Source organism: Eurypyga helias, unplaced genomic scaffold (assembly GCF_000690775.1).
Source record: "Eurypyga helias isolate BGI_N326 unplaced genomic scaffold, ASM69077v1 scaffold44933, whole genome shotgun sequence".
NCBI classification, from domain to species: Eukaryota; Metazoa; Chordata; class Aves; order Eurypygiformes; family Eurypygidae; genus Eurypyga; species Eurypyga helias.
In genome coordinates this window covers 8,184-25,467 of record NW_010243882.1, presented here as the reverse complement: position 1 = coordinate 25,467, position 17,284 = coordinate 8,184, and the positions used below count along the sequence as shown (strand labels likewise).

The following is a 17,284-nucleotide window of genomic DNA, read 5'->3' as shown; positions in this document are numbered from 1 at the left end:
CTGTAGCAAACCCCTACTACTGTGAAATGTTATGACTTGTCGGGTAGCCCTGTCATCTGCCAGACTGTCAATGACTCCATGCTGATTCCAACTGCTCCCACGGGACAAGGGTTATTTCCAGGATGCTTCAGGCCCTGAACACCACAGGGCACAGATGGAAGAAGCCTTTCCAAAAAATCAGCTTTGGCCTCATTTGGACAAGGAGATCGTCGAGGCTGGAAAGGAGCTGACAGATTCTGATGCACTCAGCACTCAAATTACTGTTGCCTCTATCAAAAATAGCAGTTCCAAAGGCTGGGCCCGCCAGCCACGGGGATCAGGGGCAGTCCTGCCCTGGGCCAGCCCGGAGCAGTGCTGAGCAGAGCTCACTCAGATCGCTCTCATCGTTCTCCTCCGGCTTGCTGCTGGAGTGGGAGGGGTTGCTGCTGGGCAAGCTGTGGCCAGAGCCTGTCCTCAGAGATGCTTGCCCCTTTGGGTCCGTACTCGGTGCTGCTGCATCCCGGATGCACATGCTGCCACCGTAGGCAGTTCTCTGGTAGTCTGGCTGGGAGTAATTCCTCAAGTTGAAAAACTGCCCGAGCAGAGATCTCTGGAGGGTTGTTCGCAGGCTTTCACAAGTCCTCTGCTTTGTGCTCAGCTGGGTGTAATGCAAATCCAACTGCAGGACCACATCTGTCTGGAAGGGAAGAGGAAAGGACACAAAGTGAATCGGAGACTGACTTGAAGCAGAGCTTTTTCACTGTTGCTGCTGTTAACAAACATGACAGGTTTGGCTGGCTATTCTGCAGGCTCACAGCTCTATGCTGTGGCATGATGGAGCAATGCTACTGCCAGAGAAAATGAACTGTTACATACCCTCATGACTTTCATGGGCCTGAGCCACAGGTTCTGGATTTCATGACTTCTGAAATCAGACCACCTCACTTGAGACCTCACCAGGTTGGTCAGGGCACTATCACTGACAGCATCACCCCCAAGATGCTGGCGGAGGGGAGCAGAAGGGGAGAGTGACTGCACCCACGCGAGGAACAGCAGGACATCTGTCCTGGCCACAACATGGGACTGCTGCACGTGCAAGAGGAAAGCATGCACGGGGAGGGATATGAACAATGTGTAGGATAAAAAAATCCCACACATTGCACAGTAAAAGCCAACAGTTTTAAACAGGAGCACTCCACAGGGATCCATTTGCAGCCTAGCACTATTTTAGATTTTTATAAAAGATGGTGAAGAAGTCAGAAAATAACCATATTCATGGCAGCTAAGTTTCTGAACATTAACCCCTAGTACGGGGCTGTGCGTGAGATGCCTGGCTGTACAAAGCAGGGAGATGTATAATGGAGCAAGAAGAAGTTTTTGGCAGGCAATGCAGGGTCCAGGTCTCACGTCTGCACTTAAAAGTAATGCTGAATGCCTGGGAAGGGTTGAGAAAAGCTCTCCAGAAACAATCAAGGACTGAAAGAGCTGCCATATGCCAAGGCACATCATGCACTCCGCAAACAGAGCTCGTCATAAGCAGATCCAGGCAGCAGCTCAAGAGCTACATTTGGTGTGAGCCTGCGTGGAGCAGAGCAGAGAAGCAGCTGGCAAGATCCATTGACTGGGTGTAAGAGGAAAAAAAAAAGAAAAAACACCAAGTGAGAAACAAGGTGCACACTGCTATTTGCAGAGAAATAATCTGCTGGAAGAGACAAGCTAGGGGACTAGCAATTCTGCCTCTCTCATGGTCTTTTAAATAGTTTGAGAGTTTTTTGAAGTGTGCCAGAGAGGCATAGCTTGGATCAGGCTTGGTAGTGTCACCCTGATGGCAGGGGATAAACTCTCCCTCTGCTCAAGAACCTGACCAGTCCATGAGCCCATCTCTCAGACAAGCATACAGCCTAGTGAGACATTCTTCATCTGAAATATTGGGGCTAGTCTGATCTCCCCTAGGCCGATATAGGCAAACAGTGCCCCTGGCCCGGCAGCATGTAAGGACAGAGCAAACCAAGAAAAAGGGGATTGCTTTTGTGCCGTGCAGATCAACAAGCTCCTCCAACATCGATCTGGATGTTACACTTACACAGACATCCCAGGCATCATACGCACGGAGTCACAAGACATGTGGTCAGAGGGGCGCATCTAGCTTGAGGCAGTGGGAATGGAGAGTACCAGTTAGCTGAGGCTGCAGGAGAACTGCAGAGATTTACACCTGGCAGTTCTCTACCTGGATTTTCTGTAGTCCACAGATCTGGAAGATGCAGTCCAGCTCCTCCTGCTTGTACACAGAAGCAAGCAGAGACTCCACTTGGTCCAGGTGACTCTCTTCCAGGATGGCCACGTCGTTCATCTCCCGTGTTAGAAAAACAAGAAGAAACGCAAGGAAATTTCAGCATCAGACTGGGCATGGAGGCACAACTGCCCATCAAACACACAGCAATGCCTGGGGCTGGCCTGTGCCCTTGACACTGGCTGGTGGAAATGCTGCCTACCCTCATGGAAGTACTACAGCGTGCAAGCAAAGGAAATACATGGATTTTATACACCCACATTGTGCATACCAATGGGAAGACCTAGCTAAACATCCCCCTAAGGGCGTCTACCGGGAAAACTGCGGTATAATAGGATTTCCAGCAATGTAGATAGCCATAACAGCTGGGGTCATAACCATCTGTAGCATAAGCAGTGTGTTGAGGAGGGAGCAAGTTTCCCGAGGGCATAACTGGAGGAAACTCTGGGTTGTGCCCCCCACCACCTACATAACTGTCAGTTCTTGCTCAATTACTGAAACTTATCCAAAACAGCTCCATCTCTGTGAGAACCTCTTCAATAACAGTCTTATCCTGGAGCTACAAATTGCACAAGAACAGAAAAGGGAATAGGTCCCTTATGAAACAGGATCTTGCTTTAGATTTGAGCCCTCTAGGATGGGTGACAGTCCACAGTCCACCAGTCTCTTCCATGCAAAGACACTTCCCTCTGCCAGTTGGGTCTGGCGGCTACCATGGCCCGAACCTGCTGACCCGCCTTGGCCAACACTAGAATGTGCTGGCCTAGCTTTGGCCATGGGGGCTGAGCAGCCCAGGTGGGGTCACTGCAGCTACACATAAAGCTGGAGGCACGTAAGGAGGATCCGACCCATGCAAAACTTTCCCACCATCAGCAGAAGTTGCACTGGGTGATGAAGGAGGCTGTTAGGACATTGCAGGGAAGCAGAGCTTAGAGAAGCCCTGGAAGCTCTTGCTAGCCTTTACAGACTTTCCCCAAAGTGTTGCCTACAAGCAGCCAAAACAGTTTGTTTCTGGCCAGGAGAATATCTGGGGTAGAAGCTAAAATGTTGGATCACAAACACTGGTTGGGATCTGCAGGTATCAGGGTCACCCCTGCTTGCAAGGCTGGCAGAACAGGAGCAAACACTAGTGCTGATCCAGTAGGTCCGCTGCAGGCAGGCTGAGGAAATACCATTTATCTCTGTACAAAGCAAAGCCAAATCCCATCTCCGCACTTGGCAACTCATTACTGAAAAGATAAACTGGACGGAGCTTAGGGAAGATCAGGGCAGTGAACAGAGCTGGCAGAAAGAGAAATGGGTGTGCCAACAAGGGGAGGTCACAGCTCACAGGGGGATGGAGCAGTTCTCCTGCTCAGGAAGCCTCCTCTGGGTTCCTTCTACCAGCCTGAACTGTGCCTGAAACAGAAGTCAGGCTGCAACACAGAGCACCTTCTGCAAATGAACACTGCCCTCTCCTTCCCTGGCACACTGCATCAGGTCCCTGCTGCCAGCTACCCTGATGCCGCCACTGCCACACTGAGCCCATCAGCCAGTTTAAACTAAACCTGGAGACCAAAGAGAGGGACACAAAGCAGATCCGCCTGCACGCCACTAACACAGGACTGTGGCAGGAGGGCTGCAAAAAGGAGCGGAGAGGCCCTACTGCGTCCAGACAGCTCCATCCTCCAGCACATGTTTTAGGAAGGATAGGATGTGCATGCAGACAGCCCTGCCAGGGTGAGCCTACCCTGTCAGCCTCCTGCCACGGGCAAATTAGCAACTCTGAGTCAAAGGTGGCTCTTGTGCTTTCAACAGCCTTTATGGACTCTTATGAAGGTGTTATTTTTGAATCCTGCGACGCCTGTAATACCCATGACATCCTAGTCACTAGGAGGAAAATAGTCCATGGCCAGAAGTCCTCCTCAGTCACCCCACCACTAGTCCCCTCTCTTCCTCATGTCTCACGATGCCGTGACGCTCTCCTCCAACCTTCTCTGTAGACACCTCGCTGCCATTTCTGCAGTCTTTTGACTCCTGCAGTCCTGCCTCCTCCTGGTGCATCCCCACACCTGCAACCTCTCCTACACTGGCTCTTCCTGGGATTCATCAGCCTGTTGGAGCCGGGGTTGGGCCACATTCCCTTTTGTCTCCTGGTAGGCACAGCTGTACTCTGGATGAGGTGACCTCTAAGTGCCTGCTTTTGCAATTGTGTTAGCAGCCTTTGCAGACACTGTGAATCTTCAGTGATTAACATCCCAGGGCAGGGATGCTCAGATCTGTGCTAATGCACTGGACTCTTATCCCAAACGTCTGTTTATTGCTCTGCAATTTTGAGACCCTTGAAGTTGGGCCACCCTTTTTTTCAGCCTAAGAAATACCCGGTGTACTGCAGACATGACTAGCACAAACATAACAATATTCCATCACAAGTTAAATCACATCTCATGAAAAGCCAAGCAGCATCAGGAAGTTTGGATGGGGTGAACCACACAACCTCCCCAGATGGAATGAAGCCACTCCCAAGTGCTGAACATCCAAAACAGATGTGGCATTTCTCCCTGGCAGAGACCTGGGAGCATCCTGAAGTGAAGGAGCAAATGGTCAGCACTGTGGGGAAATGCCCAAAGTCCCTTCGGCATCCACACAGGGAAAAGCTCCCAGCAGTCCAAGAGATTAATTGATTAAATGACTGCATGGTTAAATGATTTGGGATTTGACAGCCAGCCACGTGCTGCTGACTTGCTTCTGCACGTGAGCCTGCACCCTGTTCCTGAGGCACGGACCCTGCAGAAGGGACCAAAGGCATTGCGTGGCCCAGAACACACAGATTTGGTGACACACGTCAGGCCTGACAAATGCAGTCCAGATGCTCTAAGGGGTACACACGGGTGGTGATTCTGCAACACCCTTAGGCAAAACCCCTCCCAGACATTCACCCTTTTTACCATGAAAATGTCATGTCCAGCCTGGATCTTCCTTGCTGTAATTCAGATCACAACTTCCTTCCAGCCTTGCTAAATCACGATGAACAATATCCACTGCTCTCCCCTCACCCACCGCGTTAGTAATTTCATCACAGGTGGCTACCAGGTTATCAGGCATGGCCTCCCCTTTGCAATCTATGCTGACTGCTCCCAGCTATCTTCTTGCTGTACTTGGGGATGGCTTCAGGATTATTGGCTCCATCACCTTTTCAGGGATCAAGGTGAGGTTGACAAGCCTGTAGTTCCCCAGATCTTTGTTCTAAGACCTCTGTGAGCTGATGGAGAGTGGCTTCGCAGCCTCATCGCCAGCTCCCTTAGCACTCGTGTGCATCCCATCAGGTCCCATGGATTTGTGAGTGTCCAGTTTGCTGAAATGCTCCCTGACTTGGTCCTTCTCCACCTGGTGTAAGTCCTCCTTGCTCCAGACCTTTTCCCTGGTCTCAGAGTCCTGAAGCTTGGTCTGACCAATAAAGACCAAGGTGGAGAAGGCAACAAGTACCTTCGGCCCCTCCATGCCCTGTGTGAGCAGGGACCCTGCCCCATTTAGCAGTGGGTCCACATTTCCTCTCGCTTTCCCTTTGCTGCCAGTGTAGAAACTCTTCTTGTCACCATCAGATTCAGCTCCAGGGGTGCTTTGGCTTTCCTAATCCCACGCCTATGTGTTTGAACCACATCTCTGTAGTCCTACGACACTTGCCTCTTGCAGGCCTCCTTTTCATGTGTCAGCTCAGTTGGGAGCCTCCAGCACATCCACGTCAGCCTCCTGCTGCCTTTGCTTGTCTCCCAGTTCATCAGGATCCTTGAAAATCCAGCAGCTCTCCTGGACCTCTTGCCTCTCTAGGGCCATGTCCCACAAGAACACAGCTCTCCAGCCTAGTGACCTTCAAGACATTCAGCTGGGCAAGGAGTGACTAATCTCCAGGGATCAATTAAATCAATTAAAGTCCTGACACGTGTGATTCAAAGTCCCTTGGCTGACAGCAACTTGTTATCCACAAGTATCTACACTCTGCTAAATTCCCAGCCTTGATAGCCTCCCATGCCAATGACTTCCACAATCTAATTACTTCCTCCCATTAGTCTCCTTTATCATTTCTGGCTGTGTAGGCGCCAGGAAGTGGAGAAAAGGATTTTCTAAATTAATTTTTTTAGCCCATTCATAATTATTTATAAACACTTCCCCATGGTGGAATGCATTTCTTAGTGAAGATGATGCCCAGCAATTGGCAAGGCCGGACTTTTGGCTGACCCAGAGTATGAGATATTGTAAACAAACTGTGGAAAGGATGACTGGAGAAGCCATTAGGCCAAACAGTTCCAGATCAAGTGACTTGAAAACAAGGAGATTGAACATAGAAGTTTTTTTAAAAGTAAGCATTTAAACAGTACAGAGAAAAAAAAAAGGGAATGTTTTAGCTGTCAGCATCGTTCTTTTCCACATATGTCCTAGAGCAACCTCTCTCTCTGAAGACAGTACTTGTGAAGTATAAATGCAAGCCAGGATGCAAGATGGGAGAGAACACTATCACTGGACCACCAAATCAAATGGATCAATGCCAGAAATCCCATCATAATTATCTCTGGCAAGCCCTACAGCAAGCCCAGGCTCTATGCTTAAGTCACTTTGATAAGCAGAATGTGGCATATGGTGGGAAAACTACCTTCACATCCTTTCCTCAACCAAACAGCTCCCTGGGTTCATTCCCCAGGGCTTACAACATGCACCTCACGTCAAGGCTGTTTTTGTTGGCCTTCAGTCTCCAGCTCCTGCATCTCAGCAACACAAGTTTGGTTCAGATGGTCCCCCAGATGCTCCTCAGCATCCCTGAGGAGGCTTGGCACAGTGAGGACGAAGACAGCTTGCCCAGAAAGGAGCTGGGTGCCCTCCTGCAGCCACCTGTGCACCTCTCTGTGGTCCCACAGGCAAGAGAGTGGGTGGCCTCGCTGTGAACGACTAAGGTGGGGCAGATGGACCGCAAGCCAGTGGAAGGATGCGCTGCCACGCCAGCAGACACCACTGGAGGTCAGTGTGAGCTAGCACCACTGTGGAGCAGGATAGGGATGGGGATCCCACTGCTCTGGCTCTACTGGGGTCCCTTCTTGGTCTCTCCAATCCCTCTTGAACCAGCTCCAGAAACAGGAGCAAGCAACTGGGTCCCCCTTTCCCCACAACCGCTGGTGTGGGTTGGATACACACAAACACGTGCAGACACACACACAATTTGCATGCATGGTTAGAGAGCTCACGAGGGGAAACGATGCTCCGGCTTGGTAATGGTCAGGACCAGGCTCCAAACCTCCCGCTGGACACACCACTCTGCATCAGTGACCACAATGTACTTAGGGGCAGTGTCCCTCCACGAGCAACAAGGGCCGAAAAATCCACCACAGTCATGCTACGCTTCAGCAAAAGGACTACAGAAAATGAGGAAGCTGGTTAGCAAAAAAGAAGTAGCAAATGAAATCCTTAGAGGTGGCATGAAAATCACCAGAAAAGACTATGCTGGGCACATGGCCTGTTAGGAAAGGTGTGACAAAGGGTGCAAAACAGTTGGAATAGCACTACCGGGAACAAGTACAGGAGTCACAGATTCGATTCACAGAGTGGTCGGGGTTGGAAGGGACCTCTGGAGATCATCTAGTCTAACCCCCCTGCCAGACCAGGATCACCTGGAGTAGATCACACAGGAACAAGTCCAGGCAGCTTTGGAAAGTCTCCAGGGAAGGAGACTCCACCACCTTTCTGGGCAGCCTGTTCCAGCACTCCGTCACCCTCACAGTGAAAAAGGATTTCCTCATGTTCAGGTTGAACCTTCTGTTTTCCAGTTTATAGCCCTTACCCTAACCCTAATACATTGTTGGTTTAAGGCACATTAGCACAGCAGGCTAAGAAAGCATCATTTAAAAAGCCAGATCTGCTTCCAAACACAGAAAACAGAAAGGCTCTTCATCTCAATTGGATTAAATACAGTAATTTAATCAGGCAGGCCAGAAATCAGTCTGAGGAGTAACTGGTTAAAGACATCAAAACTGGCACTAAATCTGGTTTGTGATGCATTAGGAGCAAGGCAGATAGTCTACAGGGCACTGATGCACCGACGAGGCACTCAAAGAGGTCTTTGCAGAGAGGATTATTTGCATCAGAGGTAGCAAAGAAGGGGATCCTTTTCCACATGGGTTCAGCCTTTCCCAGACCTCACAACCCCTCAGGCTCACAATAACCCTCCTTCCTCCTTTGTCCCAGGGAAAGGAGCCCTGCAGGAACTGAGAGGAAGGGGACTCTCGTCTGCCAGAGGACTCACCGTGGGCGGGCAGAGTAGGAGACGGGTGTCAGCAACGTGGGCTGGGGGTGGCTGCAGCTTGGCGCACACATACATCACGTTGGAGAAGAGCTGGTGGAAGCGGAGCTGCACCTGGGCCCCACAGGGGAAGGTCACCATTCTGTTCATCGGCTCTGGAAGGGAAAGCCCACTGGGGTCAGCTCCTTGGAGGGTCCCACCAACACCTCCCTGCAGAGTGGTGTCCCTGAGGGGCATGGGAATCCCCAGCCCTCTCCTCTCCCCGACCTGGTAGCCCCCCCTGCACCCTGCATGGCTCACCATGGCTACGTCCCCAGTGCTCGGACGCTGCTCCCAAGGGACAGATCGGGTCCGTTAGGGACCGGGCTTCCTTCAGAGTGTGTTTGATCTCCATCACCTGCTTCCCAGTGACCAAGGGATCCCGGCCGATGTCTGAGAAAGAGATTTTTGGGGTGCAAGTGTCAGTCCACGTTCTTTGTTTATCACCCTGCCCTTCAGACCATCCATCAACACCTCGGGACAGGTTACTAGGAGCTGGCACAGGGCACGGTCTGAAAATCGTTTTTTTAGGAACAGGTGGCTGGCTGGCATGGCTGGGATAGAGTGGCGTGGAGCCGTTCAGTTTCTGCTGATATGTCTTTTCACCCCTGCTACTAAAGCAAGTGGTTTCTAGTTCATGCCTTACCTTCTAACACATCCTCCAGCATGTGTGTAACCTTCTTCTCCTGCAGAATATGTTTCTTCAAATACTTCATGAAGATCCCAGAGCTGAACTCCCCATCCTGTAATTCATAGGCTTCTGCATCTTCGCTCCTGCAAGAGTAAAGACTTGTCCTCACCTTTCTGCGACAAAACAAACCCCTGGGGGTGACTCAGGGCTTGACAACTCCATCCAGACTCTGTTGGCCGAGTCAGAGTCAGCTTCTCATGCAGTCTCACAAAGTGCTTGGTTCCGGACCAGGAGAGAGTGGGAAGGGCATGGGATGGGAAAAAGCAGCAGAGGGACAGGAGAGCACAGACTCTTTTGCCAGCCTAGGTGCATGACAGCCGCTGAAAAGACAGCAGAACTGGCAGTGGAGCAGTAAGCAACACTCATTCTCACCTCAGGAGGTTTCAGGTGGCACACATACCTTGGAAATCAGGCTTAGGCATGGAAGGACAGATTACAAGAGCTGATGCCACCTCCACACATAACCTGTAACTGATGCACAGGCTGCCACTAGTGATGTCAGGAGGAAGAAAAGAAGTGTCTGAATGGGAAATGCTAGAGATGGCGGGTGAGAGCCAAACGAAACATAAGCATAGCTCTCTCAAGCCTCAAAAGCCATCATGCATAAAGGGATTCGAGGGGATAGAGCTGTGCCAGCATTCAGTCCTGTGTCACAGGGTGAGGACCCGGCAAAGTGCACTTACGTGGCATAGCCATAAACGGTATTGCCCCAGGGCTCCAGTGGCTGTACCTGGGAGAGGGCACATTCCGGGTTGTACCTGGAAGAGGAGACAAAGCTGTAAGTCAGTGTCAAGGATGTCAGAGTCGAGGACATCCGTCAGCATGTGCCTGGAGGGGACAGAGCCCGTGTGCTCCACCAAATCCATTTCCTGTGGGGGGCAATAAGATCAACCCTCATGTCAGATATGCTGACCACCAAGTGGTCAGCAACAGAGGCTAAAGGTAGGAGTCCTACAAAGAACCCAAACCACGGGAAAATGAGTAGATAGGGCCAGCATTGACCTGCCCGCAATGGTGAGCTGCTCCCAGCCCTGCAAGTGAGCCTGGAGCTGTGGGTGCAACCAGGCCTCCTCCCTCACAAAGCTGGATTGTCACAAAACCAGGCAGCAGCACAGTGCAGAGCACAGGCGGGTGCACACTGCACAGCTATGGCTCAACCACCTGTCCCAGTGGTTTGGGGTGCCCCAGAGCTCCCTTCCAGACCATGCACACACCTTCTGCCCCAGGACACCAAGGCATGCTACGGCTGATACACCCCCAGATCTCACTTAGAGATGGGATCAGGACAGGCACTCAGCCCTCAAAGCCCCAAATGAGCACAGACCCTGTTATTTCCAGGTTCAGATAGATCAGTCTGTCTGATCACTAATCACTGGGGTGATGGCCCTGGTTTCCTCCAAAAAAGATATCATGGTCGCACTTAACAGCCAAGCCTTGCCTATCTAACTGCAGCCAGATTGAACAGTGTGTGGACCAGCTGCCTCCAGTTTACACCACTGAGCTGGAGCCATTCCCAGTTACACAGGGATAAGAGCCAGACAAAGGGGTGGTGTTATTCCGTGTTATTCAGTTCCGGCACAGTTTGCTGGGGCTGAAGCTGGCACACTAAGGAGAGCAGAAGGGACAGTTGTATCACCAGCAGCCAGCACGTTACCTACTGCTGGTGGCACAGTCTGGAAGTGTTTAATGGCAGTATTCATCTGGATTGTGTAAGTTTTTTAAAGAAGCTCAGAAGAGAAAATGTGGAAAAGAAGACAGGCTTCTAAATAGGAACACGGAGCAGAGAGGTTTAGCGGCCCCTCAGGTGCTCCTTAATGAATGTATAAATCTGGGATTCCAGGTCTGACAAGGAATGAGACAGAAGATCCCAAAATAAGCCAAGGTCCTGTTGTGCCCCACTGGGGACACCCACCCAAGGCTGCGCAGACACGAGTTGATGCAAACCTTTTGTGACGGCACCAGCAGGCATCCACAGCTCTGGCAAGGCTGGAGCTGCACACAGTGGAAACGCTGGCTGTGGTCGCCTGCCCCAGCAGACAAGCTTCAGCAGGGGCATTTCCAGACCACGACGTGACAACAGAGGAGGTGGCAGCACTCCCTTCTGCTGCAGGCCCCCAAAAAGCCTCATTTATACAGCACATCTCATGAAACCCAATTCTAATCTCTTAGGAGATAGTGTCCTTCTGCCCTAAGAGCGGCACACGCTAGAAATCCCCATGAATTCCTGAAAGAGGCAAATCACATACACCCAACATCAGCACATAAATGTACGAGGCTATGCACAGGCTCCGTGTTACTGGTTCCTCCTCTGCTGAAGCTGAACATCTGATACCACCTGGCAAAGGAGGATGTGTTTCTCATCACCCTGGCATTTCTGATGCCGACATATGGGGTGAAGAGATACTTCGGGTGGGATCTCCCTTAGCACAGACACAGCTCCTCCCAGTTCATGCACAGTTGGGCAAACCGTCAAGCGACCCACAGCACCAGTGTGACCAAAAGGGCGTTGGGAAAGGAGGCCCCAGGAGCCCTGTTTTAAGGTCTAAATACACGCAACTATGAAATCTAAACTCTTTGCTGAGCTGAAACGGTGACTCCTCAAGAAAAATGAGCTCAGGAGAGAGCTTCTACAGCAACCCCCCACGAGCCCAGTGATAACGCCTACTGCACTAAGTGCTGTGCTTGCTGTGGGAAAGAGGAGGAAAGAAGTGCGAGATCTTGGGGCGGGAGAGAAAAACACCCGTACAACCATGCCAAAACATCACAGCAGAGCTCACGTCACATCCTTTTCCCAAAGCACCGTTAAGACTCCACTGAGCACAGAAACTGCTGGCAACACCAAGAAGGAGAGAGCAGCTCAAAAGCTGTTTTACAGCTGCCGTTCACAGTAGCAGTCCCCATGCAGCCTCCCCATCACACACTGCCCTCGGACAGGCTACCAGCAGCTCAGAGGCACGCTGGCCCACTTCCACCAGTCCATTCATGTGGTAGGTTAATGGTTGATGATCTTAAAAGGTCTTTTTCAGCCTAAAAGATTCTGAGTCTATCCACACAAGCCACGTGCTCCTGCTCAACTGCAAGCTGTCCCCCACTGGTATCGTGCTGGGGAGAGCAGCAAGGTGCTGCTGTGTGTGCCAGAGGGGTATTAGGCAGCACAGGGAAGCAATTTGCTCTGCTCTCAGTGGCAGTGATGAGCAAGAGGGAGGGAGGGGATGATTTGATATGGAGCATTCAGGGCAGGTATCAAGGGACACCAAGCTCCAGCAATGCTGGCAACTCAGAGCTGCCGCAGCAGTGTAAGTTCCAGCACAGCCAGCTTGTAAGCTATTCAAAGTGTGTGTTCCTTCCTCTGCAGCTAAAAGGCATCAAAGATTTAACATCTTTCCAGGGGCTGGCAGCTCTTTCAGGGCAGCGGTATCAAGATCCCTGTTGTCTTTCTGGTTCTTAGTGCAGGAACCACACTAGGAAGAGGGAGACTTTTCTGCATTTGCCCTCTAGGTTTTTTCTGACCTGTGAATCTGCCTCAGGAGACCTAAATAAATGAACAAATGACAGCTTCTGCTGGAAGAGTCTACCTACCTCTGCTGAAAATGGACAAGTAGTAATTTTCTGCAGCACACAAGCTGTAGGATGGAGATCTGTGGGCCAAGGGAGGATGATGGGCTTTTCACAGACAGGGGGAAAAAGCTGATCCCTGACTTCAGCAGCACCAGCCTGGGTCCCACTTCATGACATGACTGCTTCAGAAGGATTTAGGGCCAGGAAAAACCAAGTAGCACAGCTTAAAATATTTTCCCCATAATGCTGCACTCCTCTCACCGAGATCTTAACAAAAACGCAGCCAAGAGAAGAGAGGTCAGCTAAACAGTCCCAGTCTGAGCACATGGGCAACACGTAACATGAAAGCATGTTACGAGGTTAGCGAGGTTATGAGGTTAGCGAGATGCTGCTACAGCCTGCCAGGTCAGGTGGTTCAGTGCAGGGGGTCAAAACACAGAAAGACAAACCCTGTGCTGAGTTTCAGACAGTTTATGCCAGGGCAGAGCCAGCCCTCTGCAGGCTTTAGGTGACTCGCTCTAATAGGCTTTGCCAGGCTTCTTCACCCCAAAAAATCAAGAGAGTGTCTCCAGCCCCTTCTCTCCAGCAGATCTCAGGCAGGATCTGACGCTCTCTGCAGCTAGCACGTGACCAACTGGGCTTCCCAGGAGACCCTGCAAGACCTCGCAGTCTTGATGATTTTATGACAAACCCTGATAATCTGACAGAGGCCTGGGCTCAGCAGCACAACAGGGGACAGGCACCCATCAATCCACGTGAACACTACGTGGTTGTGCAAAGCCCACTGCTGAAGCAGGGGCTGAGGCTGGCAGCCATTTCCCCTGACCCCTCGAAATGCCATGCTCTGCTCATCCCAGGCAAGGAAAGGGAAGAGCTCCCTACCATTTCCTACAGGTGTCCAGCAGGATGAGGTTCAGGGCTGTCTGCTGCTGCTGCATCTTCTGGAGGATCCTCTGCACGCTGATACAGTTCTCAGGGGCATAGGGTTGTGGAGCATCAATAGGGACCATGTAGTTCCTCCCCAAATGTTCATACCCGTGACCAGCGTAGTAGAATATAGCTAGGAACAGGGAGAGAAGAGGACGAGTCACGATGCGAACGCACAGGTCTGTAACCCACGGCCATGTCCACCCATCCTGAAGGGATAGATACTGGTGCAGGACAGACCTAGCCCAGTAGCACCTACAAAACTATGTTGACCTCATAGTTTTGATTTTTTTTCCAGTCCATTCCATTCAGCAGAGCTGGAAGCAGCTTTGAGAGGCTCTCCTGTACTTGTGGTTTCCAGCACAGTTTGTCAGGAGAGCCCAAAGTCACTGGGATTACACGTTTCCATAACCATCTGTACTAAAGCACCCAAGCTCGGTATCTGCCAGGCTGAACGCCACCTTTGTACAAAGTTTCAGCTAATCATTAGCTCTTTGCATGAATATGACAACAAAGCATTTTACCACGATGAAAGGCACATTAACAGCCTTTTAGATGAGAAGCTCCTCAGGTTCTTAGTTTTGGAGAACAGACTAGCAGTGGTTCAGCTTTCAAAGGTATGCCTGTATTTACACACCTATAAGCTGGTAAAAAAAAAGAGATATGGACAGAGAAAGATGAGTTCTCCAGATGTCCAGAACATGTGGATCACATGTTCCAACAATCTCAGACCAGACACCAGCCCTGTAAGGTGGGAGAGGAGTCAGACTCATCTAAGTGCTGGTGGGCAGTCCAACACCCAACAACAATCTTGGTTTTGAGTTCTAGTCTTAAGCATATGAAACTTAATGATTTCTGCCTTTGTAAGAGAAGACAACATGGTGACATCCTGTTTGGAAAGTCAGCACTGAGCAGCTCATCATGGCCCAAGGCAGTGCTTCTCTCCAACCTCTGTGTTTGGTGAAGGGCTTTCCTTCTGCACAGGGGTCCCTTTGTGGGCTGTAGCATCCTGAAAGGAAGCTGCACGGTGTCTGGCTACCACTTCCCAGCACTGATGAGACTGCTCAGGGGATGCTAGCGAAGCCAGCTTGGGGAACTGAAAAGGGTTAAAAATAGCTTTGCAAGGTGACACAGTTGCACTACCACAATCGAGGGACAGTGAAGAACAAGAGGTCAGAAATGGGAACAAGTGGTCAACAGGCAAAAGCAGAATTTTTTCAGTCAGATTCACTGCCAAAGCTCACACTTCAATGAGTAACCTCTCCTCCATTCTCCCTCCACTGTTACTGCCCCTGCAGTTTGAAGGATGCTTGCTTTGATCTCTGATGCCACAAGGGATGAGGTGAATGGGGCAGGAGCTGAAGGACTCGTGAAAGCACGATCTCATTATGTGGAGGACGGAAAGCATGATCTCATAGTAAAAAAGGCCTCAAGCCAATTTCGGTTTCTGTTCTCAGGGACATCGGAAAGTTACTCAAACGGCTGTTTTCACAGGTGCCCACGAGGTTTGGGTTCCTCTTCTTGTGGATCGCCAGGCAGAGAGAGTGGGCTCTGATTTGCAGAAGTTTTAAACTTTCATAACTTGCTAATCAAAGCCACAAAACCCTCCCCTGACACTATAAGAGAGTATTAAACAGGAAGCCTTCTGGAAAAATCAGACGCAGGCACTTGAGGTTTGGCCCCTCAACTCACTGGGCACAGATGGCTTTCATCCTTCTGCCTCCCTTCCTGTATACAAAAGGGAAGTGATGACATCCGTTACCACACAGCGTCACTGACGCCTGGAGAAAACTGAAATATTACAGAAAAGCCCACCAAAAAATCATTCAGTCCTTAAACCTTCTAACTTTGGTGGTCTTGTTGTGCACTCTGTTGTGTTCCCCGTGCTATATAAACCACAAAGACTCAAGTCCAAAACAAAAAACAGAAGTTTCACACCAGCTGAGCAACTTTGCAAACCTCTCCTGGACTTAGTCTCTCCTTCTGAACAGGAAAGTCAACAGTTTCCCTGGAGAAGGAAAGAGGGTTTTTATTCCAAACTAATATTTTGACCCTCTTCCCACATCTCACGAGTGAAAACTGCTGATCAGAGACAAGCTTCTGAGCACCAAATTAAAAAGGGGAAGTTCCAGGCACTGCTAATAATTCAGGAAATGTCAGCATCTGGCTTAACTAAGGCATGACGGCATACTGCTAGTATTTCACTCACAACTTTCTGCTCTTACCACATTTCTGACATTATTTTTTTGACTCAGGACTTTTTAGGGCACTCAAAATAACATCCGGGGGATTCCTCATTCGCCTAAGGGTTGCATAATTAAACTATTCAGGGGATGTCTGGGGCCTTCAAAAATCCTCTGCAGTTTTTCTGAGAGATCATCTGGAGGAAAAGAAGCCAGATGAGCCACCACCTCCATATGGTAAATCAGAGAAGCCTTTGGATCACCTCAAATGTGCAGCCATACAATATCCCTGTACCTGAAACCAAAGCCAGGTTTTGCTGTGGGCTTGAGAAATCTCAGAAAAGGTTCAGTAATAAGAAGGACAAGTCCTGCACAGGGGCAGATAACCCCCAGGCAGCATTTTGGCAGGGGCTGAGCACTGGTTGAGTAGCAATTCTGGAGATAAAGGCCTGGGGTCACAGCAGACACCATGCTGAAGATGAGCCAGCATTGACTGGGGACAGAGCTGCGCTAGGAGATGCAGGACTGCCAGGAAAGCTGTAACTGCTCTCCTTTGTGAGAAAGAAAACTGTGTCCACCTTTAGGTACCTCAGTTCAAGAGCAAGGTGAAAAAAGGCTACAGGGGCTACCAAGATGTTGGGGCACAGGGCCTGGGACAAAAGGTGGAAGGAGTTGGGCTGGGATGGTCTGGAGATGTGCAGGGAGATCTAACAACAGCCTGCAGTTCCTGGAGGGGCAGTTACAGAGAAAACAAAGCCCAGTTCATTGTTGATGTGGACCATACAACATGGGGCAATGAGCACCGACCCATGGAGGGTCATGTTTTACAGGAAGAAAGATTTCCCTGTAGGGTGGTGCAGCCCTGGGATGGGCAGGTGGAAAAGAGGGGGGGGGGGCCATGCCCAGAAGTCTTCAAGACCTGATAAGGAGAGCTACAACCAACCCTGACCTTTTGTTGATGACTCCGAAGTCTCTTCCCACCAACCCCTGCAGGACTGAAATAACAGAGAGGTCAGTAAGGACACACATGGGAGGGCCAGCCATCCAGAGAGCCCTGCAATAAGAGGCCTAGCGAGGTCAGACACGTCTTCTTCAGTCCTTATCAGTATCCTGACACTAAATAAAACTCTAGAAGCAAAACCAAGCACCATTTTGTTGATGACTCCGAAGTCTCTTCCCACCAACCCCTGCAGGACTGAAATAACAGAGAGGTCAGTAAGGACACACATGGGAGGGCCAGCCATCCAGAGAGCCCTGCAATAAGAGGCCTAGCGAGGTCAGACACGTCTTCTTCAGTCCTTATCAGTATCCTGACACTAAATAAAACTCTAGAAGCAAAACCAAGCACCATG

At 50.4% G+C, this 17,284-nt stretch overlaps 1 protein-coding gene across 1 annotated transcript in view; it reads right to left on the bottom strand.

Annotated features, from left to right (window-relative positions):
• Positions 1–316: 316 nt before the first annotated feature.
• Positions 317–17,284, bottom strand: part of LOC104508076 (mucosa-associated lymphoid tissue lymphoma translocation protein 1-like) — a gene marked incomplete at its 5' end in the record, with an annotated part of 24,897 nt that continues 7,929 nt past the window's right edge. Inside the window, 7 exons of the mRNA XM_010149567.1 lie at positions 317–676; positions 2,207–2,329; positions 8,538–8,689; positions 8,835–8,966; positions 9,220–9,347; positions 9,948–10,022; positions 13,705–13,882. Coding sequence (XP_010147869.1) covers positions 317–676; positions 2,207–2,329; positions 8,538–8,689; positions 8,835–8,966; positions 9,220–9,347; positions 9,948–10,022; positions 13,705–13,882 — 1,148 coding nt within the window. The remainder of the gene's footprint in view (positions 677–2,206; positions 2,330–8,537; positions 8,690–8,834; positions 8,967–9,219; positions 9,348–9,947; positions 10,023–13,704; positions 13,883–17,284) is intronic.